At 43.3% G+C, this 24,132-nt stretch overlaps 1 protein-coding gene across 15 annotated transcripts in view; it reads left to right on the top strand.

Moving 5' to 3' along the window:
* LOC105469937 (NME/NM23 family member 9) overlaps positions 1-24,132 on the top strand; it is a 35,618-nt gene that overhangs the window by 5,705 nt on the left and 5,781 nt on the right. For 5 of the 15 annotated variants that reach the window (XM_071090979.1, XM_011721556.3, XM_011721555.3 and 2 more), the window contains exons 3-11: positions 579-636; positions 6,263-6,366; positions 7,609-7,680; positions 10,172-10,288; positions 11,399-11,474; positions 19,569-19,651; positions 19,955-20,047; positions 21,020-21,174; positions 22,401-22,537. In XM_071090979.1, coding sequence (XP_070947080.1) covers positions 579-636; positions 6,263-6,366; positions 7,609-7,680; positions 10,172-10,288; positions 11,399-11,474; positions 19,569-19,651; positions 19,955-20,047; positions 21,020-21,174; positions 22,401-22,537 — 895 coding nt within the window. Of the gene's footprint in view, positions 1-578; positions 637-6,262; positions 6,367-7,608; positions 7,681-10,171; positions 10,289-11,398; positions 11,475-19,568; positions 19,652-19,954; positions 20,214-21,019; positions 21,175-22,400; positions 22,538-24,132 lie in introns of those variants that run through there. The other 10 variants (XM_011721560.3, XM_011721561.3, XM_071090975.1 and 7 more) reach the window with 8 other exon arrangements.

The following is a 24,132-nucleotide window of genomic DNA, read 5'->3' as shown; positions in this document are numbered from 1 at the left end:
CGCTTGAACCTGGGAGGCAGAGGTTGCAGTGAGCTGAGATTGAGCCTCTGCACTCCAGCCTGGGTGACAGAGCCAGACTCCATCTCAAAAAAAAAAAAAAAAAAAAAAAGAAATTTTTACGTTAATGAAGAGGGATAATATGTATTTTTCCTTGTATTTTATATTTATAAAATCAGAACTCTGTGGATAAGAAAAAAAATGTGAGTGAATGGCAATAAATTCAACTTAATTCTGATACTAAGTGAAAACACAAATTTCAAAATGAGACCTACAGTTTGATACATTTATGTACATTTTAAGGGCACAAAAACAACTTATATATTGTTCCTGGACAAATAACATGTAAAATTATTTTTTAAATGCCTGAGACTAGTACACATTATTCTTAGGATAGTGTTTTTTTCTGGGTAGGGAAGGAGTGAGAAAAGGAAGGAGAAAAGAAGACGGGGGAGAGGATAATTTGAACTGTACTTGTAAGTATTTCAGAGATAGAAAGATAGAAATCTAGAGCAAATAGATTGAATTGTTTCCCTGCCTGAGCCCTCAGTAATACAGCATTTGATCCTCTTTGGCTTTAGGTCAACATCAGCACCCAAGAGCTTTGGGAGGAAATGCTCAGTTCCAAAGGACTAACTGGTAATTCAAAGTAAAATAACTTTTTAGATCCATTCTTTTCTAAATTATTAAATGGTGTGATGAACCATGAAGAAAAGGGCTGCAATGAACATTACTTTCCTATTACCTTGAACCTCATAAAAACACAGACGATGTGTGTGTGTGTGTGTGTGTGTGTGTGTGTGTGTGTGTGTGTGTGGCTTGAACATCAGTAAATTCAGTTCAGGAAAGGAGTCAGTACTCAGGGTTGTTTGGTGTTAAAAGTAACAGGAAACCTCTTCTAATTACCTCAGGCACTAAAGGAGAATGCATTGGAGGGAATACGGGGATCTCTTGGAACTCAAAGGATGGAAGGCGAGCCAGGCATCACTGGGACTTGAACCTGGGACTGCAGTCATTAGGAAACAGCAGGCCACTGTCTATGGGCCTCCTCATCCCCATCCTCCTGGCACCAGTTATTTGTTGCTGCTTAGCAACTTACCCAGAAACTTAGTGGTTTAAAACAACAAACATTGATTATCCCAGTTTCTGTGGGTCAGGAGTTCAGGTGCAGCTTAGTTGGCTAGCTCTGGCTCAGAGTGTCTCACCATGGTAGTTAAGGTGTCAGACGGGATCTCAAGGCTCAACGAGGAGCAGATCTGCTTCCAAGCTCTTTTGTGTGGCTACTGGCAGACCTAAGAAGATCCACTTCCAAGCTCACTCATGAGGCTGTTGGTAGGAAGGATTCAAGTCCTCACTGGCTGTTGGCCAGAGACATTAACTTCTTGCCATTGATTTCTCCATGAGGCTACTCACAACCTGGTAACTTGCTTCCCCCAGGACAGAGCTCTAAGAGAGGGTACAAGTTGGAAGTCACAGCCTTTTGTTAGCCTAATCTTGAGAGTGATATCCCATTGCTTTTGCCATACTCTGCTCATTAGAAGCTGGTCACTAGGTCCAGCCCACACTCCAGGGCAGGGGGTTACACAAGTACATGAGGACCAGGAGGTGGGGATCGTTAGAGACATCTGAGAGGCTGCCTACCACCTGCTGTCACCCACTCTTTACTTCTCGTTCTCATTCACTGCAGATATCTCTGTGCTCTATTACTCTGTGTGCCTGCTCAGTTTTTCTGTGAATATACCTGCTCAGTGTGCTTGTATCTGATCTTAGCCTTGCCCATTACCACCCCCTCCACCAAATGACGTCAGCATTTAAGCCCATTCAAGCCAGATGGGATATCATGGCCCATCACCAACTGTAGAAATCTTTCTTATTCCCCGACCCAGTGCAAAATTAGCTTCCTCATATGAAATCTTTCTGGAACCTCTGTGTGGTCACGTCCCTCCTGGGAGCTCCTAGGGCACTTGGGGTGAGTCTCTGTCTCAATCCCTCCAGCACACACCCCACTTGCTGTGGCTCCTGTAGGGAAAGACCATCATGGCTTTTCTCCTAGACTCTAAACACAACGGCATTGGCTTTTTCTTTCTTTTTTTGAGACTGAGTCACCCAGGTTGAAGTGCAGTGGTGCAATCTTGGCTCACTGCAACCTCCGTCTCTGGGGTTCAAGTGATTCTTCTGCCTCAGCCTCCCAAGTAGATGGGATTACAGGCACATTCTATCACACCCAGCTAATTTTTATATTTTCAGTAGAGACGGGGTTTCACCGTCTTGGCCAGGCTGATCGCAAACTCCTGACCTCAAATGATCTGCCCACCCGGCCTCCCAAAGTGCTGGGATTAAGGTGTGAGCCACCACGCCCGGCCAGCATTGGTTTTTTAATCTCACATCTGTAGTAGACTTGCCTGGGACTGAGGCTGACTGGATACTAGATAAATGCTGATCCAGTTGTGTGGGTATGAGTATAATCCCTCAAACACTCTACTGTTTGAGGGATTATAAAGTCTTTTTGATGGTGCCAAGGCTTAACCATTTGTCCAAGTGTCTTGTCTGGGCAACTGGAACATGACTCCAGGTGAAACAAATCATTATTTCCATTTCTTTAACAACCGTGAAAAAACCACCATTCCTTAATTTTTGGAGAATGTATCGTGTGCCAGCCACCTTGCTAAGCACCCTATGTGATAGTAGCTAACATCCAGTGAGCACTGACCTTCTGCCAAGCCTGGTCTAAATGGTTCAAGGGCCTCTGTTGACTGAAGGTAGCAGGACCTCCTCTTTGCTTCTTCTCATCAGGCAGTCTAGAGGAATATATAGATATGGAGCATATAAATACATAGATATGTGTTTTTCTCTCTCTCTCCAGCCAGCAGAAATTTGCTTCCAAAGTAAACCACCAGCATCTTGGAAACCTTGCCTTCTGCTGGCTCATTTTCACCTGCTTTCAACATGCCAAAGTCCCTTCAGACCTACACATGCGTGCACAGACACACACATACACACACACGCACGCACACACACAGACACACCTTTTTCTTGTCTCTACCATTCCTTCCATGTGGCTTCTCTGTTTTGCTTCCTCTCACTCAGAGTCAAATCAAACACTTCCTCTCTGTTCCTTCCTCCCCCCTCCCCCCCATCCCCGCTTCCTCCATAACTTTGTGAAGGTGCCTTTGTGCCCGCCCCTCCTCACAGAGCCAGGGCGTCCAAGAGGGAGGGAGAAGCTAGTAGCAACGGCAGGTGCACTGTCAATACAAATACAGCACAGAGAGTTGAGCCCCAGCTTTTTTCCTTTGGGATTTAAACCTGCCCTTTTCAGTGGGTCTGTGTACAGGGCCCTCTAAGTCTTCAGGGACATTTTCCTAGCTTGACCCAAATGCCCTTTTTGGCCCTCACCCACATAACTGTAGTAGGCCGAAATAAAAAAATAAATTAAAATCTGTCAATTGTGAAACTCTTGTCTTCAGGAAAAGCCCAGAACTTTATCCTCTACCTGGATGCTGTGGAACCCAAATCCCACTCTCCTGCTTGGATGTCTGGTTGCCTTTGTGATCACTTGTCTTAGATTTTCTGGTTGGTACTGAAAACCCAGCCTGTTTAGAGTTGAGTTTGTTTTCCTTTCCCCTCCAACAATCTCTCCCCACCCCTCGCTAGTTCTTTTTCTCTGCCAGGCTCAAAGGTGAAGTCCTTTCCACACCGTCTTCATTTTCATCCCTAGCATTCTGCCTACATTCTTTTCATTCTATCCCCTCTGCCACCCGTGTGTCTGGCTTCCTCATTCCTCCTATACCCAGCTTGGGTTCTCACATTCTGCAAAATTGTGCTACTTGGCTGAACCAATGAACACTGCTGAATTTATGCATCTTGCTTCTTCCCTGGAGCAGTTGAAAGAGCATGGGCTATGGCAGCAGGCAACACAGGATTTAAAACTTGATTCTGGCCGGGCGCGGTGGCTCAAGCCTGTAATCCCAGCACTTTGGGAGGCCTAGACGGGAGGATCACGAGGTCAGGAGATCGAGACCATCCTGGCTAACACGGTGAAACTCCGTCTCTACTAAAAAATACAAAAAACTAGGTGGGCGAGGTGGCGGGCGCCTGTAGTCCCAGCTAATGTAGTCCCAGCTACTCAGGAGGCTGAGTCAGGAGAATGGCGTAAACCCAGGAGGCGGAGCTTGCAGTGAGCTGAGATCCGGCCACTGCACTCCAGCCTGGGCAACAGGGCCAGACTCCATCTCAGAATTAAAATAAAATAAAATAAAATAAAATAAAATAAAACTTTATTCTGCTGTACTGTGGTTTAAATGTGTCCCCCTTCAAAATTCAGTGTTGAAACTGAATGTCAAAAGTAATGGTTTTAAGAGGTGGGGCCTTTAAAAGGGGAGTAGTGCCCTTCATGAGTGGCATTAAGTGCCCTTATAAAAGGGCTTGATGGAAGGAGTTTATTCCTCTTGCCCTTGACTTCCGTCATGTGAGGACACAGTATAATTCTCCTCCAGAGGGATGCAGCCCTTATCTGACAACCAAACCTGCTGGCACCTTGATCTTGGACTTGCCAGCCTCCAGAACTATAAGAAATAAGTTTCTGTTCATTATAAACTGCCCCAGTCTGTAGTGTCCCGTTACAGCAGCATAAATGGACTAAGCTATACTGCTTGAGAATTTGCTTTCTTACCTTAGGTCCACGACTTCACCTCTTTGAACTTCAGTTTCCTCATCTCGATAGTGCAATAATGATATCCATCTCACTGGGCTTTTTAGAGAAAAGCAAAGTGCACCTGCCCTCTTGCAGCTAAAGCAGAATAGCTTAGTCTGTTTATGCTACTGTAACAGGACACTACAGATATGTAGTATATAAAGAACAGAAATTTATTTCTTACAATTCTGGATGCAGGCAAGTCCAAGATATTAGCTCCCTCTTCTCTCTAATACTTACTGTGAATCCTCGTTGCCTAGTGATTCAGGATAGAGCTCCTCAAGCCCCACATTCCAGATTCCTCCAGTGAGCCCTGCCACCACTTCCTACCACACCACCTCAGGCAGGTCTGGTCCAGCAGGCTGCCCAGGGGTCCCTGAGTCTGCCACCTATGCCTGGCTGCCCATCCTTTGCACCACAGTCTCCCTCTCTGCCCGTCCAAGCCTGGGCTCTCTACAATGCCCAGTGCAAGTCACCTCTTCATGGGAAGCCTTCCTTCCCTGGTTAGTACACAACAGTGTTAGTACAGTGCCACCAGTCTCTATACTAACTTTAATCATGACAATTTATATTGTATTATATTAATAGTTCTCATTTGATGGGAAAATTTTGAAATGTGAATCTGTGATAAGTAAAATCACAAATTGCATGCTATTAAAATTGACAGAGTTAATCAATTATTAGCAATTTTGACACGATCTCCCTGTGACTATGCTACTCTAGCGGTTGAACCGAAATGCTCACCTGTGTGGAACAGGCATGAACTCTGGGAGTGTTGAAGCCTTTTGGCAGATATCCCTCCTCTAAAATATGGCCACTGGTATGTCACCATCTAGCCCTTGCTGCCACTTCATGGTCGTGTGGGGCAGGTCCTGCACAAATCCAGTACACGGGAGTTGGCTTGGTTTGCTTAGCTTCCTGTAGATCGTGTGGTTCACAACACTCAGATGAGAGGGTTCCCCTACATCCAGCCCTCACGTGTACTATAGATTGGGACTAAAGAAGAAAAAGGTATCCAAGTTTCTCTCTAGCTCTCTATCAGGCTCACTTTCTGGGAGAAAAATGTTGATTTTTCTAAAGTAAATAAAACTCTGCTCCACCCAAAGAAAGTGGCTTTTAATTCATCAAAAGAAAAGGTCAAACCTGTGTTTATTATCCAAGGATTACATAAAAGTCAATTGTGTGCTGCTGGGTCACCTACAGTGAGTGACCTCTCCTTTTTTAGAATAGACACTTTCAGTCTAATTCCAATATCATTGAGGGCCACCCTGTGTTAGGCCTAACCCTGAATGTAGCCTGAAGAACCCTTAAGATAAAGGAGCCATGTTAAGAAAATTATTTTCTGCTACACTTATACTGTATTTAGAATTCAGTATACCAAGTTCATAAGAATGAGGGCTAGCTGTGTTTCCATACTTGCTTATAATCTCATGAGACAGTAAATCCCTTTAACCATTAGATATCCCTGCAAATGAATGTCCATTTGAGGGGGGTTAGAATGCACAGGTATAAATTGTGCCTGGTGTGGTGGGCGCTGGTGTCTACTGAATGTTCCTGCTTCTTGCTTGCACACAGTTGTTGATGTCTATCAAGGCTGGTGTGGCCCCTGCAAACCTGTGGTGAGCCTCTTCCAGAAGATGAGGATCGAGGTCGGCCTGGACCTTCTGCACTTTGCATTAGTAAGATTCTCTCTCATCCAACAGTCATACAACATTGTAAAAAGAATTTAAAAATTTAAAAGAGTCAGGAAGGAGAAGTGTGAGAGTGGCCTTTCCCAGATCATTAAAAAGGAATCAGTGTGGACTTTTTGTTGATACTGTCATGATACTTTCTAATTTCTCTAGCTATGAAGCTTCCTATTCCCCACCCCACCTCCCTATATCACTCTTGGCTTGAGCAGTTCTTGGTGCTGTATGAAGAGAAGAAATATATATCACTCAAATGCATATTCTCCCTCTTCTTTTTTCTTTCTCCTGTCACCCAGGCTGGAGTGCAGTGGTGGGATCACGGCCCACTGCAGCCTTTGCCTCCCAGCCTCAAATGATCCTCCCACCTCAGCTTCCCAACTAGTTGGGACTATATAGGCACATGCCACCATGCTTCACTAATTTTTTAACTTTTTGTAGAGGCAAGGTCTCACTATATCACCCAGGCTGGTCTAGAACTCCCGGGCTCAAGCAATCCTCCCACCACAGCATCCCAAAGTATTGGGAGTACAGGTGTGAGCCACCACCCCAGCCGCATCTCCTTCTTGGCTCGTGAACACTGTTGACTGAAATGTCACTTTCGGATTTCCATCCTCTGCTCCATAAAGGGGAACTTACAGCAAATATTTATTTGGATGAATGTATGGAAATGGGAATAAATTCTAGAGAAGTATTCAAGAGACACTGTTGATATGCTGCATGGGTTTGAGGTTCATAGGCAGTGAAGACAAGAGAAAATATAACTTACACTAATCACTCAAGAAGTTGGACTTCAGGGACTTTGCAATTCTTCCTTTGGCAGTCAGTCTTGGTGCTTCCATAGGGAGTGTGCTGTAGAAGGGTTTGCGTGGGGGATCTCTTATGCCCATGTGTAGCAGGTTTCTCAGACAATGAAGTCGGTGCCTGAGGACCTTCACCTCGGTTGTCAGTCATGGCTGCAGAAGGACATTAGCCAGTAGCGCTCCCTTGGACTGGTACGGTAGCTGGGTGGGGCAGGAGATACTCTTGCTTCCTCCTCATTTGATTCTTCAAGAGAGTACATGTCTGCAATTTTATAGGACAGCTCTGATTAGCAGGAACAGCATGAGAGCAAATCGGGGCTCCACCTGGGGAAGTCAGTCCTGGGGGTGTTCAGTTCCCTGTGTGGTTCCCACCGATCAGTCGGGCCCTGCACCCCCCGCACCCAGGGTAGCTGCTGATAGTGGTTTTCTTTAGGCAGAGGCAGATCGTCTTGACGTCCTCGAAAAGTACCGAGGGAAGTGCGAGCCGACCTTTCTGTTTTATGCAGTAAGTACATTTTCAGAACCAGAACTATTTGACAATTGCACATCATTAGAGTTCAAAATAGAAGCATCTCACCGACATTAATTATCTTTGGGAGAATTAATGGGAACCACCAAGAGGCCTCACAGATTCAAACAAGTGATGCTGTTTTCTCTGATGCCTCCCAGTCTTTCTTTATGATGTTGGCTACATACAGACACCCCCAGCCCCAAGTCGAAGTGGTGATACAAGCTGTTGACTAGGATGGTGGCCTGAGGGCCCTGCGCCCAAGGAGGTGGATGACACAGCACCCTGGTGGCCACGGTGCTGGGGCCGCCTTCCTGACTTGCTGTACACGGGAAGAGAGTACCAGTCACTCAAATGTACACGCTCCTTTTTGGCTCAGGAATACTCTAGACTGGAGGCTTCACTCTCAGAGCACAGGGTTTCAAGATTTCTATCCTTTGCTCCATAAAGGGGACTTTTTAGTAAAAATAGATACTCCTTTATGGGGCAGACAAGCTCTTCATTCACCCTTATGTAATCATAAAATGTGAAGATATGTTTACAGAAAGTTAGAAATGAGACGGACTATTGAGGAAAGTCAAGTGGCCCAGTGTTTTGAAAATATAATTTGGATGTCCTTGGGTGTGACATCCATGGTCCAGCTCCATGCCCCTAAGGGCCCACTGTTTCACACTTGGCTTCCCAGGTTTAGGCCACCTGCCAGGCTCTGATGGCAATGGATCGATATTCCTCCTCACTCAGACCAGCCCCCTCATTGTAGAGTCAGGAATACCAGGATCTACTCAACCAGGTCTCCGAACACCAGGCTAGGGTTGTTCAATTTTGAAAACTTCAGCCTCCTGGCCTCAGCACTGCAAGTATTACAAATTGGAAACTTACGATAAAACATTATTTGAGCTTTGGATTTTAGTAGGGAGACTGAACTTACATGAGATAACATGATTGGGAGGAAAAGAGGGAGAAGCAGGGAGGAGCTCGGAGATGAGCATGCCCCAAACACACTTGACATCAGAGCTCAGCTGTAGAAATGGGACCACAATGGCTTAATTGCCTGAGCCCATAGCAATTAAAGCATAAATCTTACTTGGCTGTATGGGAACATGGGCCACAATCTTCAACCCTATGGTGGTCCACTAAGGGATGGGATGGAAATGGAAGGAGGACTCACTCTATGTGAACTTCTCCCTCTCCAGATTCATTTCTTTGTGAGTACAAATGTAGAGACTTTTGGCCAGGCGCGGTGGCTCACACCTGTAATCCCAGCACTTTGGGAGGCCGAGGCAGGCAGATCACCTGAGGTCAGGAGTTTGAGATCAGCCTGGCCAACATAGTGAAACACCATCTCTGCTAAAAATATAAAAATTAGCCAGGCCTGGTGGTGGGTGCCTGTAATCCCAGCTACTTAGGAGGCTGAGGCAGGAGAATCACTTGAACCCAGGAGGCAGAGGTTGCAGTCAGCCGAGATCATGCCATTGAACTCCAGTCTGGGCAACAAGAGCGAAATTCCATCAAACAAACAAACAAACAAACAGACTTTTGAAAGAGTTAAAGCAGAAACTCAGGTTCATCCCAAATACCACCTCGACTGTGAAGCCTTCCCTGACCATCTCAGATGATGCTGGCAATTCTTGCCCCAAGTTCCAAGCACCTTATAAATTTCCGTATTACTTACAGCAATTATTTTATAGTATTGTAATTGTTTCTTCGGCATGTCCAGTCATCCCTCTCCCCATTCTAGTCCCCATTCATGAAGGCTGCAGCTATGTTTTTTCATGTTTAATGTTTATATTCTTTGCCTCTGCCTTGGTGCTTGGTATAGTAAGTGCTCAATAATATTTGTTGAATGAGTAACTCATGTGTAAGCCACACTTAGTCACTCATAACTTACTATGTACTGTTCCTCCCTTAATGAACTGCTGGTTACCCTGAAGGAAGCTTTGAAAGGAGTGGCATGGCCTAGAAGGTAGAGATCAGAAAAAGGGAAATCATTTGAAACTAGGAGCAGACTGGCTGGGCGTGGTGGCTCACGCCTGTAATCCCAGCACTTTGGGAGGCCGAGATGGACGCATCATGAGGTCAGGAGATCAAGACCATCCTGGCTAATACGGTGAAACCCCGTCTCTACTAAAAATACAAACAAATTAGCTGGGCATGGTGGCGGGCACCTGTAGTCCCAGCTATTTGGGAAGCTGAGGCAGGAGAATGGCGTGAACTTGGGAGGCGGAGCTTGCAGTGAGTCAAGATCGCACCACTGCACCCCAGCCTGGGCGACAGAGCGAGACTCCATCTCAAACAAACAAACAAAAATCCTAGAAGCAGACCTGAGAGCGTCCTGCCAAGGGAGGGCAGCAGAAGTGAGCACGCTGCTATGAGCCTGGGGTTGAGGGACCTTGATCTTGGGCACACACACTCCTAGACACTCTCGCCATCTCTTGAAAGAGATTAATATTTGCCAAGAGTATTTCATGCTGTTTGTAACATATTCTAGGGAGGAGAACTGGTGGCTGTGGTTAGAGGAGCAAATGCCCCACTGCTGCAGAAAACCATCCTAGACCAGCTGGAGGCCGAAAAGAAAGTGCTGGCTGAAGGCAGAGAACGGAAAGTGGTAACTGGAGGTCACTTCTACAAGCAGCTAACTCACAAGTGCGCTAGTAGGCGAGATCAGCAGTCCCCATCCCCCTTACCCGACTGTCCTGGAGCTGTTGGTGGACAGCTTCATAAAAGTTTCACCTGGGTCTGTTCCTCAAGCACTGTACCCTGGTGATATGTGTGCATTTTGAAACCTTCTTATAAAAGCCATCTCTTTCATCCAGAGCACTTTATTTTATCAATTTCCCTTTCATCTCCCACTTCAACTCTTAACAATGAATTCAGAAATGAAAATCAAGTTACAGAATGGAGTGATGCGTAGGAGAAGTCAGCTATCCTGGGCTCCTCTCAGCCTTGAGGTGAAATCTCTCCTAGTGACCCACTGGCTCATATTCCTGAAGGTTTTACTTGTGAACTCAGAGGGCTCATTTCTTTAACTTAGAAATTAAGGTCTGTCATTAACATGAGAAATAGAATCAGCATAGCTTGTGATTTTGATAAATTATTTCCATGATAACATCGACTGCCAGTTCTTCAAATAATTGGCTGCCTTTGAAAATCAAGAGGTATTTCCTGGTGCTTTGAGCATCTGGCAAATGTGACTCCACACCATTCCATGTTCATTGTTCAAGTTTTCTTATTAAATTCCAAATAGCAAAGCTCCATTTTTATGGAATGGATTAGAATCAAATCATATTTTTCCCAGAAACCTGGCCATTTTCCCTCCCGAAAGAAAACTGCAAATGCTAATATTTTCATGTGCCTTCTCCAAGGGAATATTACCTCTCTTTACTGCTTCTCTGTACTGCATAGTCAATCTCTTAATATTTACTTACATTTCAATTCTTTGTCTTCTTATCAACTATCTCTACTTAATGCGTATGAAAAGAGGTAGACTCTAAAACTTAAGATAAGCTTGGCTTTTCTTGTATTCTAATTCTGTCAGCCCCACACCAGCACCCAGCCACCAAAAAGGGTCTTGTAAAGTTTCCAAGACTGATAACTTTGACATTTTTTTTCTCTGTGTTTTGGAGCTTTGCTTTTTTTAGTCTCTACAGGTTTTTGAAGGTGTTAGTGGTAATGTTAATTAGCTAACTACTTTCTTTTAATGACCAATTTATACTAGATTAAAGATGAGGCTCTTTCTGATGAAGACGAATGTGTTTCCCATGGAAAGAACAATGGTGAAGATGAGGACATGGGTGAGTGCAGAACCAATGAGCAAGGGAAAAAGGCAAAGCAGACTCAGATTTGATGTGTGTTTAAAATAGATGAGTATTCAGTTTATTGAGCAATCTGAACTCTGAGAAGATTTTTTAATGGTTCATAATTTTCTTATAAACATTGATATATAATAGATGTGCATATTTTCAGAGTACATGAGATAATTTGATACATACATATAATTAAATCAGGGTAATTGGGATATCCATCACCTTAAATATTTATCTTTTCTTTATGCTATGGATATCCAAATTATTTTCTTCTAGCTATTTTGACATGTACAATAGATTAATGTTAACTATAGTCACCCTACTGATCTCTTGAATACCAGGTCTGATTTCTTCTATCTGTAGATTGTACCTATTAATCAACCTCTCTTCATCCCTCTCTCTCCACTTCCTGGCCTCTGGTAATCACCAATCTACTCTCTACCTTCACGAGATCCATTTTTTTAAGTTCCCACATATGAGTAAGAACATGTGCTATTTGTTGTTCTTTGCTTGGGGGCTTATTTCACTTAACATAATGATCTCCAGTTCTATCCATGTTGCCACAAATGACAGGATTTTAATCATTTTAATTAATGAATAACATTCCCTTGTGTATATACACCACATTTTCTTTATTCATCCATTGATGGGCACTTAAGTCGATTGCATATTTTGGCTATTGTGAATATTGCTGCAATTAACATGGGAGTGCAGATACCTCTTCAATATATTGATTTCCTCTCTTTTGCATATATACATAGTAGTGGGATTGTTGGATCATCTGGTAGTTCTATTTTTGTTTTTTCAGGAACCTCCATACTGTTTTCCATAGTGGCTGTGCTAATTTACATTCATACCAGCAGTATATGAACATTCCCCCTTCTCTACATCCTCGTCTCATTATTCTCTTTTTAGTGTTCTGGTTTTTTTGAGATGGAGTCTCCCTCTGTCGCCCAGGCTGGAGTGCAGTGGCACGATCTTGGCTCACTACAACCTCTGCCTCCCAGGTTCAAGCGATTCTCGTGCCTCAGCCTCCCTGAGTAGCTAGGATTATAGGCACCCGCCACTACACCTGGCTAATTTTTGTATTTTTAGTAGAGACTGGGTTTCAGCACATTGGCCAGGCTGGTTTCGAACTCCTGACATCAGGTGATCCACCTGCCTTGGCCTCCCAAAGTGCTGGGATTACTGACGTGAGCCACTGCACCCAGCCTCCTTTTTTTTTTTTTTTTTATAGTCCCCATTCTAACTGGGGTGAGATGAAATCTTATTGTGATTTTATGATTTGCATTTCCCCGATGATTACTGATATTGAGCACCTTTTTCATATACCCATTGGCCATTTTTATGTCTTTTTTTGGAGAAATGTCTACTCAGATCTTTTGCCTATTTAAAAATCAGATTATCTTTCTTTTTGCTTTTGAGTTGTTTGAGCTCCTTATATATTCTGGTTATTAATCCCTTGTCGGAGGGATAGTTTGCAAATATTTTCTCCCACTCTGTGGGTTGTCTCTTCACGTTGTTGATTGTTTCCTTTGCTTTGCAGAAGCTTCTTTGCTTGATGTGATCTCATTTATCTATTTTTGCTTTTGTTGCCTATGCTTTTGAGGTCTTACACAAAAAGCCTTTGCTCAGACCAATATCCTGGAACATTTCTCCAATGTTCTTCTGACAGTTTCATAGTATCAGGTCTTAGAATTGTGCCTTTAATCTATTTTGATTTTGTGTTTGTATATGGTGAGAAATAGGGGTGTAGTTTCATTCTTCTGCATATGGTTATTCAGTTTAACCACCACCATTTATTGTAGAGAATGTCCTTTCAGCATTGTATGTTCTTGGCACCTTTGTTGAAAATGAGCTGGCTATAAATGTGTGGATTTACATCGGGGTTCGCTATTCTATGTGTCTGTTTTTATGCTAGTATTTTGCTGTTTTGATCACTATAGCTTTGTAGTATAATTTGAAGTCAGGTCGTGTGATTCCTCCAGGTTTGTTATTTTTGCTTAGTATGGTTTTGGTTATTTGGGGTCTTCTGTGGTTCCATATACATATTAGGATTATATTTTCTATTTCTGTGAAGAATGTCCTTGGTATTTCGATAGGTATTGCACTGAATCTGTAAATTGCCTTGGGCACCATTAACATTTTAACAATATTAATTCTTCCAATCCATCAGCATGGCATGGAATATCTTTCCATTTGTGTGTGTGTGTCCTCTTCAATTTCTTTTATCAGTGTATCATAGTTTTCCTTGTAGAGAGCTTTCACATCTTTGGTTAAATCGAATTCTACATATTTTATATTCTTTGTTGCTATTGTAAATGGGATTGCTTTCTTGGTTTCTTTTTCAGATTGTCTGCTGTTGGTATATACATATGCTACTGGTTTTTGTATGTTGCTTTTGTATCCTGCAACTTTACTGATTTCATTTATCAGTTCTAACAGTTTTTTGGTGGGGTCTTTGAATTAACGTGGTAAAAGCAGCCATCCTTGTCTTATTCGAGATCTTTGAGGGAAGGCTTTGAAATTTTCCCCATTCACTATGATGTTTGCTGTGGGTTATACATGGATTTTATTGTTTTGAGGTATGTTCCTTCTATTCCCAGTGTTTTGAAGGTTTTTTATCATAAAGGGAATTCTAATTTTATTGAATGGTTTTTCAGCATCTATTGGAATTATTATACGGTTTTTGTTCTTGGTTCTGTTAATGATTTGATGAACCACATATATTGCTTTACATATGATGAACCCTTTTTACATCCCTGGGATGAATCCCACATAGTGAATGATCTTTTTGATGTGTTGTTGAAGTTGGTTTGTTAGTATTTTGTTTAGGACTTTTGCATTTATGTCCGTCAAGGATATTGGCCTAGTTTTCTCATTTTGTTGTGTCCTTGTCTGGTTTTGCTATCAGGGCAATTCTGGCCTCACAGAATGAGTTTGGAAGTTTTCCCTCCTCTTCAAATTTTTTTGAAGAGTTTGAGTAGAATTGGTATCAGTTATTCTTTAAATTTTTGGTAGAATTTAGAATTGAAGCCATCAGGTCCTGAGATTTTCTTTGGCAGAAGACTTTTTATTACAGTTGTGATCTTGTTGTTACTGGTTTGTTGAGGTTTTCTATTTCTTCATGGTTCCATCTTGGTAGATTGCATGTATCCAGGAATTTATCTATTTCTTCTAGGTTTTCAGATTTGTTGGTGTGTAGTTGTTCATAACAGTGTCTAATGATTCTTTATATTTCTGTAGTTTCCAGTTGTTATGTCTCCATTTTCTTTCTGATTTTATTTATTTGGGTCATCTCTTTTTCTTAGTCCAGCTAAAGGTTCATTGATTTTATCTTATCAAAAAATCAACTTTTTGCTCCATTGACCTTCTGTATTTTTTAGGCTCAATTTCATTTATTTCTGCTCTGATCTTTATTGTTTGTTTCCTAGTACTAATTGGGGGTTTGGTTTGTTACTGCTTTTTTAGTGCATTTGGGTGCATCATTAGGTTATTTGAAATCTTCCTATGTTTTTTTGATATAAGCATTTATTGCTACAACCTTCCCCTTTACTGTATTACTCTTTTTACTATATCCCATAGATTTTGGATGTGTATTTCCATTTTCATTTGTTTCAAGAAATTAAAAATTGTCCTTTATAATTTTTTCTCTGATGCATTTGTTGTTCATGATTATGTTGTTTAACTTTCATGTGTTTGTGTAGTTTCTGAGGTTCCTCTTGTTATTGATTTCTAATTTTATTTTATTGTGGTCAGAAAAGATATATACGATTTTTGCTTTTTTGAATTTGTTGTGACTAGCTTTGTGGCTTATAATTTGCTCTATTCTGGAGAATATTGCACATGCTGATGAAAATAATGTCTTTTCTGTAGCACTTGGGTGAACTCTTCTGTAAATATCAGTTAGGTCTGTTTGGTCTAGTGTGCAGTTTGACTATGACGTTTGTCTTCTGTCTGAATGATCTGTCCATTACTAACAGTAGGGTGTTGAAGTCCCTATGTATTGCAGTATTGTATTACTGTATTGCAGTCTATCTTTCCCTTTAGATCTATTAATGTTTTTTTAATATACTTGGATGTTCTGGTGTTGGGTAGATATTTATAATTGTTACTCTTGATGAATTGACCCCTTTATCATTATATAATGACCTTCTCTGATCTAAGTATAGTTTATCTTGCTCTCTTTTCATTTCCACTTGCAATGAATATCTTTTTCCATGCCTTCACTTTCTGTCTATGTGTCTTTATAGGTAAAGTGGGTTTCTTGTAGGCAGCATATAGTTGGGTCTTGGTTTTTTATTTTTTTTTCTTTGAAACGGAGTTTCACTCTTGTCGCACAAGCTAGCACAGTCTTGGCTCATTGCAACCTCCGCCTCCCGGGTTCAAGAGATTCTCCTGCCTCAGCCTCCCAGTTAGCTGGGATTACAGGCATGGACCACCACGCCTGACTAATTTTGTATTTTTAGTAGAGACGGGGTTTCTCCATGTTGGTCAGGCTGGTCTCAAACCCCTGACCTCAGGTGATCCACCTGCCTCAGCCTCCCAAAGTGCTGGGATTACAGGCATGAGTCACGGCACCTGACTTTTTTTTTTTTTTTTTTTTTTTTGAGACAGTCTAGCTCTGACACCCAAGCTGGAGTGCAGTGGCATGATCTTGGCTCACTCTGACTCTGTCACCCAGGCTGGAGTGCAATGGTGCAATTTCAGCTCACTGCAACCTCTGCCTCCTGGGCTCAGGTGATTCTCATGCCTCAGCCTCCTGGGTAGCTGGGATTACAGGCATGTGCCACCATGCCCAGCTAGTAATTTTTGTATTTTTAGTAGAGATGGGGTTTCACTATGTTGGCCAGGTTGGTCTTGAACTCCTAGCCTAGAGTGATCCACCTGCCTTGGCCTCCCAAAATGCTGGGATTATAGGCGTGAGCCACTGTGCCTGGCCAACAGTGGGTTTTATACCTCAAATGTCTTCTTTTTGCATATTAGTATTTTTTTCTTTCAGATTAAAGATTTCCTTAGGCATTCCTTCTTCTTCTTTTTTTCTTTTCTTTTTTTCTTTTTTTTTTTTTTTGAGATGGAGTTTCACTCTGTCACCCAGGCTGGAGTGCAGTGGCATGATGTTGGCTCACTGCAACCTCTGCCTCCTGGGTTCAAGTGATTCTCCTGCTGCCTCAGCCTCCCCAGTAGCTGGGTTTACAGACGTGCTTTTTTTTTTTTTTTTTTTTTTTTTTTTTTTAGTAGAGACAGGGCTGGTACCTTGGCTCAAACTAATGAGTGGGGCAATCTGGCTTCTCTCAGGAGAACTTGAATGGAGACAGAGACTATCGAAACTGCAATCTGGTAGTATGTGCTGGAGCTGAGAAGTCATGGAACATCACGCAGACTCAGGGCCTGGAGGAGCCACTTTTAGCCACACCTGGCTTTTTTTTTTTTTTTTTTTTTTTTTTGTATTTTTAGTAGAGACAGGGTTTTGCCCTGTTGGTCAGGCTGGTCTTGAACCCCTGACATCAGGTGATCTGCCCACCTCAGCCTCCCAAAGTGCTGGGCCACCATGCCTGGCCCGCCTTCATATTTGAGGGATAGCTTTGCTGGGTATGGTATTCTTGGATGACCATTTTTTTTTCTTCTTTCAGTATTTTGGAAATGTCATTCCACTGCCTCCTGGCCTATATAGTTTCTATTGAGAAGCCTGTTGCTAGATAAATTGGAATGATTCTGGGAAGCTTAACCATAAAATATTTTGTCTCCAGTCACTGGACTTCAAACATACTGTGTCAAATCTCTCTTCTGATCTTTAACAGCATTTTGGGCCCATTACACAGCGCTTTATGTTCAAATATAACAGTTGTGACTTTCATGGCACTTACCAGGCATCAAAAAAAGCTGCATGTAATAAAATGGAGGGAAGCAACACCAATAATTGAAAGCAATGATGCTGGTATTTCCTTAGTCCTTATTTGAACTTTTTAAAAAAGCTCAAGCCTCTTTTTTCACCTCTTTCTTAAACATTAGAAAACCTTTCCTTCCCAGAGCCCTACAACCTCTTTCCTGTCTTCCCCAAATATTAACTTGCAGACTTTACACTCCTGGGTATCACAGTACTTCCTGAACCTTTCATATGAGAAAACTTGGCCTGACAGAATGAAGAAAAGCTAAGAGTTAGGAAGGCTGTTGCTGGGATGGTGTCTCTTGGTGGTAACCGAGACACAAGGGAAAACCAGAATTAGGCTCAGGAACTGTGTTGATAAGAGGAGGAAGATTTTTTAAATTATTGCTTGAAATAGAAAGGCTGTTTTTACATGTGTGGAGAATAAGAATTGTTTGAGTTAGATTCTAACAAGGGAGAAGGCACAGTTTAGGACAGCAAGAAAACTTCAAGGGTGAAGAGAAAATCAGTGACTGTGATTCTGCAGGAGACATCTGTTACTCCCCTGTTGTATTATCTCCTCTTTCTTCCCTCCTCCATGATTTCCTCCCAAATCAAGTCTCTCCCACCTAGAAAACCACCTAAGATACTGCCCTTGCCCTTAGTCTTCCTCTTATTCACAGCCAAGCTTCCTTTGTCCACACTCTAGGCCACCTTCACTTTCCATTTGTGCCCCGACCTATTGCAATCTGGCCTCTGCGCTCACTACTCCCTGAAATGGTGCTCATTGGTGGCACCAACAGGTAGTTTCCAGTGCATATCTTATGGGATTTTTCTGCAGAATGAGATGATGTTCACAGTGTCTTCCTTCTCAAAACCTTCTCTTTCGGTTTCTAAGATGTGACGACTTTTCTTGTTTTCCTTCTATGTCTCTGGCCTCTCCTCAGTTTCTCCTTCATTGGCTTCTTTTCTTGTGCTGTCCTTTTAACCTGGAACACCCCAGGCCCCTGCTTTGGTCTCTTCTCTTCTTCCTCTACTTTTAGGTGATCTCATTAATCAATTTATAATGGAATTTATTGTAAAAGTATCTTAAAATCTAAATATTCATGATATATTAGAAATAGTAATCTCAGAAAGAAATAATAGATTTGTTGCTTGAAATGATTTATACTTTTTGCAATACATGTTTTTGAGATTTTTCAGAGTAGAAAGCCCTCTTTAAATGTAGATATTGTCTTGTTTCATTTCAACACAACCAATGTAAAAGCTGAGAAACAAAATAGGTGATAGAGAATGATGATTCTGTCGAGTGTAGATAACTCACCAAAGACAAGTTTATATAAGCAGGAGGACAATGGAGGTGGGCTCATGGACTAGACACAGACCTCCTTATAGCTCCTGTGGGCCTCAGCAGTGGACTCTGATCTTGTGGCACCTCCTTCATTGTCATAGCTAATTGGACTGGTGGATGCTCATTCAAGGGCAGTCAATCAGCAGACTGGCCAGTGAGCTAGGGCTGGTACCTTGGCTCAGACTAATGAGTGGGGCAATCTGGCTTCTCTCAGGAGAACTTGAATGGAGACAGAGACTACTGAAACTGCAATCTGGTAGTATGTGCTGGAGCTGAGAAGTCACGGAACATCACACAGACTCAGGGCCTGGAGGAGCCATTTTTAGCTACATAGCAGGAAAGGGAAAAAGCAGCAGAGCCACAGGAGCCAGTAGAGTGAAAGGAGAGCATGTGGCAGACAGCAGGTAGAGGCTGGGTGGGAATCATGAGAGGGTGACAGGAAGGGATGAGGGCAGCCAGGTCTGTGTTGCCCATGCTCCAGGCCCCCTCTCACTTTCTCCTATACCTCTTCTTGCCACTCCCCAGGCCAACTCAATTCAGTTGTTTCTGGATTTCTGGTCCCAAGCAGTCTTTTAGCAATCCCTTCCCCCATGTTCCTCCTCCGCCACCTGCCCAGGTTCATTGAGCCAGTCTCTGAGTCTCTGTTCCTTGCAGCAAGATGGAGGTTGAGGTCTGGAGTCAGACTGGTACATCCACCAGAGTCCAGGTTTGCAGGGTCAAGACTAAGGCCAGGGGAGGGAACCCTGAGAGCCCAAGCCTGTGCCTAGCACTTGGTGCAATGGAGCCTTGTGTAGCATTGTTTTTTTGTGGATGGACTCCCGAGAGCCTCAAACATCAGCATCTGACAGCACCATTTTTGGCTTAGTTTCATCAGACAGGACCTGTACCTTGGCCATCATTAAACCAGATGCAGTGGCCCATGGAAAGACCGATGAGATTATCATGAAGGTAAGAGAGACAACACTTACGTGCACCACTGTTCTTGTGTCCTCTCTTGTGGATAAACAGGGATGGGGCACCGGGCAGTGATATCTTAGTGCAGAAAGACGACTTCTAAGAGATTGTAGCTCAAACTCCATTCAAGCAGATGAAAATGTTAAATCTGATTGGGACAGATAATGTGGGGATCGGTGTCTCCACAGCCTTTAATGTTGCCTGTCTTTATTTTTTTACCTTGCAACTAAATTAATTAATCAATGTGAATTTGGGCTTGATTTACCCTTTCAGAATATTTACATATATATTCTACAGATTCAGGAAGCTGGGTTTGAAATTCTAACAAATGAAGACAGAACCATGACAGAGGCAGAAATGCGACTTTTCTACCAACACAGAGCTGGAGAGGTCAGCTCATCTACTTCCACAAGTTCAACACACTGTCGTTTCTCTTCCTCCAACATTATGCTTGTAGATTGATATTAGTTTGTGACAGAAGAAATTATGAAGAGCCAAAATAGGAACAGCAAGTGGGTCATGAATTTGTTCTCAGAATGACAATAGGCTGTATCAGGTAAAGTTTTTTGGTTGCAAAGAAAAGGTTTTGACTCTAAGAAATGAATTTAGGAATTTATTAGAAGGATAACCCATAGTTGAAGGGAGAGTTTAATGAGAAGGGCTTGGAGACAAAAGGAAGCGAAGGATCTCAGAAGCAAAGCCTCGAGCATATCACTTTAGACACTGCCATTGGATAACTCAGATCTAACCACCTTCCATTTGCTTCTGCTGATGACCCACCTGCTTGGGAGTCTTCTTGGCTTAGCTTGGGCCATAGCCCTTCCTCTCATGTCAGGTGTGTGTGTGTGTGTGTGTGTTGGGGAATAGGCATCATGGTTGTCAGTCAAATTTGGACCAAATGAAATGGATAAGGGCTGTTCCCCGAAGGAAAACCAGAGTACTGTTACTTGAGAAGGAAGGGTTGTGAGGCATTGCATGAAAAAAAAAAAGTACCAACTATATTTCACCCCTTGGTTATCCAGCATCATATGATTTCCATAGATATGGTCTTTTAAATGTCTCTGCCTAACTTATATAATCATCTCATGTTTATTCCCAAATGAGTCAACTTAAAGCTCTTGTCATTCTGAGTGCTCTGAGTGTGGCTGGTCATCACTACCACCCATGCCTGACACCCTCCACAGCAGGCAGAGATGGCCAGGCAGAGACAGAGTGCAGTGGCTGAGTGGCCACGGGCATGCTGGCTGGTAGCAAGGCTGCCCACTAACTCCCTCTCATCCTGTGGGTGAGATGGGCTTGCTGATCCTCTGCAGGCCCTAGCAGCTCCTGCCCTGGGTCACTGTTTTCCCTCCCTGTGCCTAGGAGGCATTTGAGAAGCTGGTACATCACATGTGCAGTGGACCAAGCCACCTCCTGATCCTTACCAGGACTGAGGGCTTCGAAGACGTGGTCACTAGCTGGCGAACCGTCATGGGCCCCTGTGACCCCAATGTGGCCAGGAGGGAGCAGCCTGAAAGGTGACGTCACCAGCTGTGGTCCTTTCATCCATCTTAAAACCTGCATTCCAGGAGGCTGAGTCCCACTCAAAGTGTTCAGCCTAGAATCGTGGGTAACACAGAGGACTCTCTGATGGCCAAGAGCCTCTCTCATATATCTGGGGAGACCCTGACATCTTCCCCCTCTGGCCCAGCCTGTACTGAGTGCGTCCTGTGAGGTGCCTCCTCCCCTGCTCTGTCCTCTTCTGAAGGCTGCTTCTAGATTCATTCCTCAGTCGCTGTTTTCTCTTTGCAGCCAGAGGATTCCATAGGGTACTCCCAGGAAAATACAGATTCTAGGGTCCCATTCAAGCCTGTCAGAGACTCTGGGCCAGGGCCTGAGAATCTGCACTGTAGTCTCAATGCCATCCAAACCTACTCCCCATCAGGGTGTCCTGAGGCCCTCAGGAGTCTGAGTACCCTGTTCTGCACATTGCACTGGGCTTCCTTGGCCTGCTCCTTGGACACGGGAATATTTAGCCTGGCGCCAGCAATCCAAATCCACTGTACCTTGGCCTTTGAAGCTGACAGGCGCAGACAACAGGAAAGAAATTAGAGAGGCCAAGGAACTGCAGTTGTACTTTGTAGCTGTAGGGGACCAGGAACATTTATATATGAGGCAGGCTGGGCTAGTGAAAGCCAGCTCAGGATTCAGATCCTAGGTCACTGCAAGTCTCTTCTTAGCCTGAGTTCTCTCAACTGTAAAATGGGCATATAAGCATCTATCACGAGTGTGTATACATACATGTATATACCTCACCGAGAGTAGTGCTTGACACACAGGAAATCATAGCAATATTATTATCTTACGAAGTTATTGCAAGGATAACTATGCAAAACTTTATCAAGCACTTGGTATGGTGCTAGCCTTTGGCAGTAATATTGACAAAATGGCAGCTCCTGTGCTTACACTATTAATCAGGCATCTTTAAAATGGGGGTAACAGCAGTATGTCTCATAGAGCTGTGGCGAAAATGCAATGGGATCGTGTAAGTAAAGTACCCAACTATGTGCCCAGCACACTGCCATGACCAAATAAATGCCAGCTACTATTATTATTGCTGCTGTTCTCGGTATTTCCTGCAGAGAAATCAATTTCACAGGAATGCAGGGTGCTGATTGGTAGCCGGTGATCATGTTGCCAGAAAGCAAAACATTTCTTTTCAAATGAAACAATTGTTTCTTTTACATTTTGCCAATGTTCCCAGTCTCCGAGCTCAGTATGGCACAGAAATGCCCTTTAATGCCGTCCACGGAAGCCAGGACAGAGAAGATGCTGACAGAGAACTGGCATTGCTCTTCCCCAGTTTGAAATTTTCAGACAAAGATACAGAAGCCCCTCAGGGTAAGTCATCAAGGAGATTTGATCTTTATTAAATCATAGATACAAGGAATTTGTGACTATGTGCTTGAGTGTGTGGGGGATTGATAATTTTTGGTAACTAAGTCTTCAAACTAATACAGTCCTGTTCTGAAAATACAGGTCATTATATAACTTGAGTATCAATACTAAACTATTTTGTGTCCTCATAGAGTAACAGTGTTGCTTTTTAATACCTCATTAAATTTTTTGCTGCTTATTTTGGAGTCATATTTTTGTTGCAAAAAGTACTTTATTTACATTTCCCTGTGGAAACCATTGGGAAAATTTCATTAACTTTCTGGAAGCCTACCTCAAAGCCAGTCAGAGGCCAGACATACTCCACACACTCCACGCTAAGCCCCTAAGGGCTCACTGAGAAATGCAGCTATGCAGAAGGGGCTTCAACCTGGAGCTTGCTGTGACCTCATCTCCCTCAGCCCCACATTTCAATGCATGACCATTGTTTAGGACCTTCCCTTCATGGGAAGCATTCAGACAGCCTCTGGGAAAGGTATGCCAGGTGGCATCGCCACCTCCAAATCTGGATGAGAGCCCCAAGGGGCCCAGAGCCCATGTGACTAAGTCTACCCTACAACCAGTGAAACTGCTGCATTACATGTCTCCGGTTTGAGCATGAAATGAGTGGAAGGGGCTGGGAGATGATTACCTTGGGAAAACCCAAAGGATGCGAGGGTTGGATTCTTGGGAGAAGGCCACATTCCATCTGAAATGGAAATAACCCATGTGTGTCTAAATGTTTGGGTTTTAATCAATATATTTGCCTAAATGTTTGATATGCTCATGGTCTCAAGATCTGAAATGCAGCCAAGTCAAAATGGGCGGACTTGCCACTGCCCTGTGAAGCAGAATTATTCCCACTGCCAGCTGAGGAACAAGCTGAGCATGCCAGAGGTTGGGGAGCCAGGAAATCTTGGGAAGTGTGGCTCTATGTGGATCAGAGACCCACTGACACACTCCAGGCCAGCTTTCCTCTGGGACCTGCCCTCAGAGAGTCCATGATGCATTTCCTTATGTGTCCAGGGTTGTGGGGCACCTTCAAGCTTTTGGGAATAGGGGGTGGTGATTAGAAGCAAATAGCTGTAACTCAGAGCCAAGTCTGGGGCAGGTGGCTGGGAAGTTCTCACTGGGCTGTTGGGAGTGCTGGAAGATCATGAGACTGACGTTTTGGCCTCAGGTGATGAGAAAAGGGGTTACCTGCAGACCACACCCTGGGAATAAGTGCACAGCCTCCTTTGGACACTGAAGCAGCCTGGCTGGGGTGCTGTTCTGCCCATTTATTCCGATGTGTCACACTTTCTCAGCTTTGGGGAGCTGCATATGCCTCCATTGTACTTAGCACTATTCCTGCTAAAAAAACGCAGGAGTCAAGGTGACAGACAATCCTGGGTTTGAATTCTGGCTCCACTATTCCCCAGCTGAAAAGCCTCTGAAAGGTTACTTACCTTTTCTGGGCCTCAGTTTCCTCATCTGTTAAATGGAGATAATGATAGACTTGTCATAACCACAACTAACTTCATAATAAAAATCTTCATCATAGAGCTGTTGTGAAGATGAAA

The sequence above is a fragment of the Macaca nemestrina genome, chromosome 2 (assembly GCF_043159975.1).
Source record: "Macaca nemestrina isolate mMacNem1 chromosome 2, mMacNem.hap1, whole genome shotgun sequence".
Taxonomy (NCBI): domain Eukaryota; kingdom Metazoa; phylum Chordata; class Mammalia; order Primates; family Cercopithecidae; genus Macaca; species Macaca nemestrina.
The sequence above is the reverse complement of the archived record's forward strand: the minus strand, read 5'-3'. Positions and strand labels throughout refer to the sequence as shown.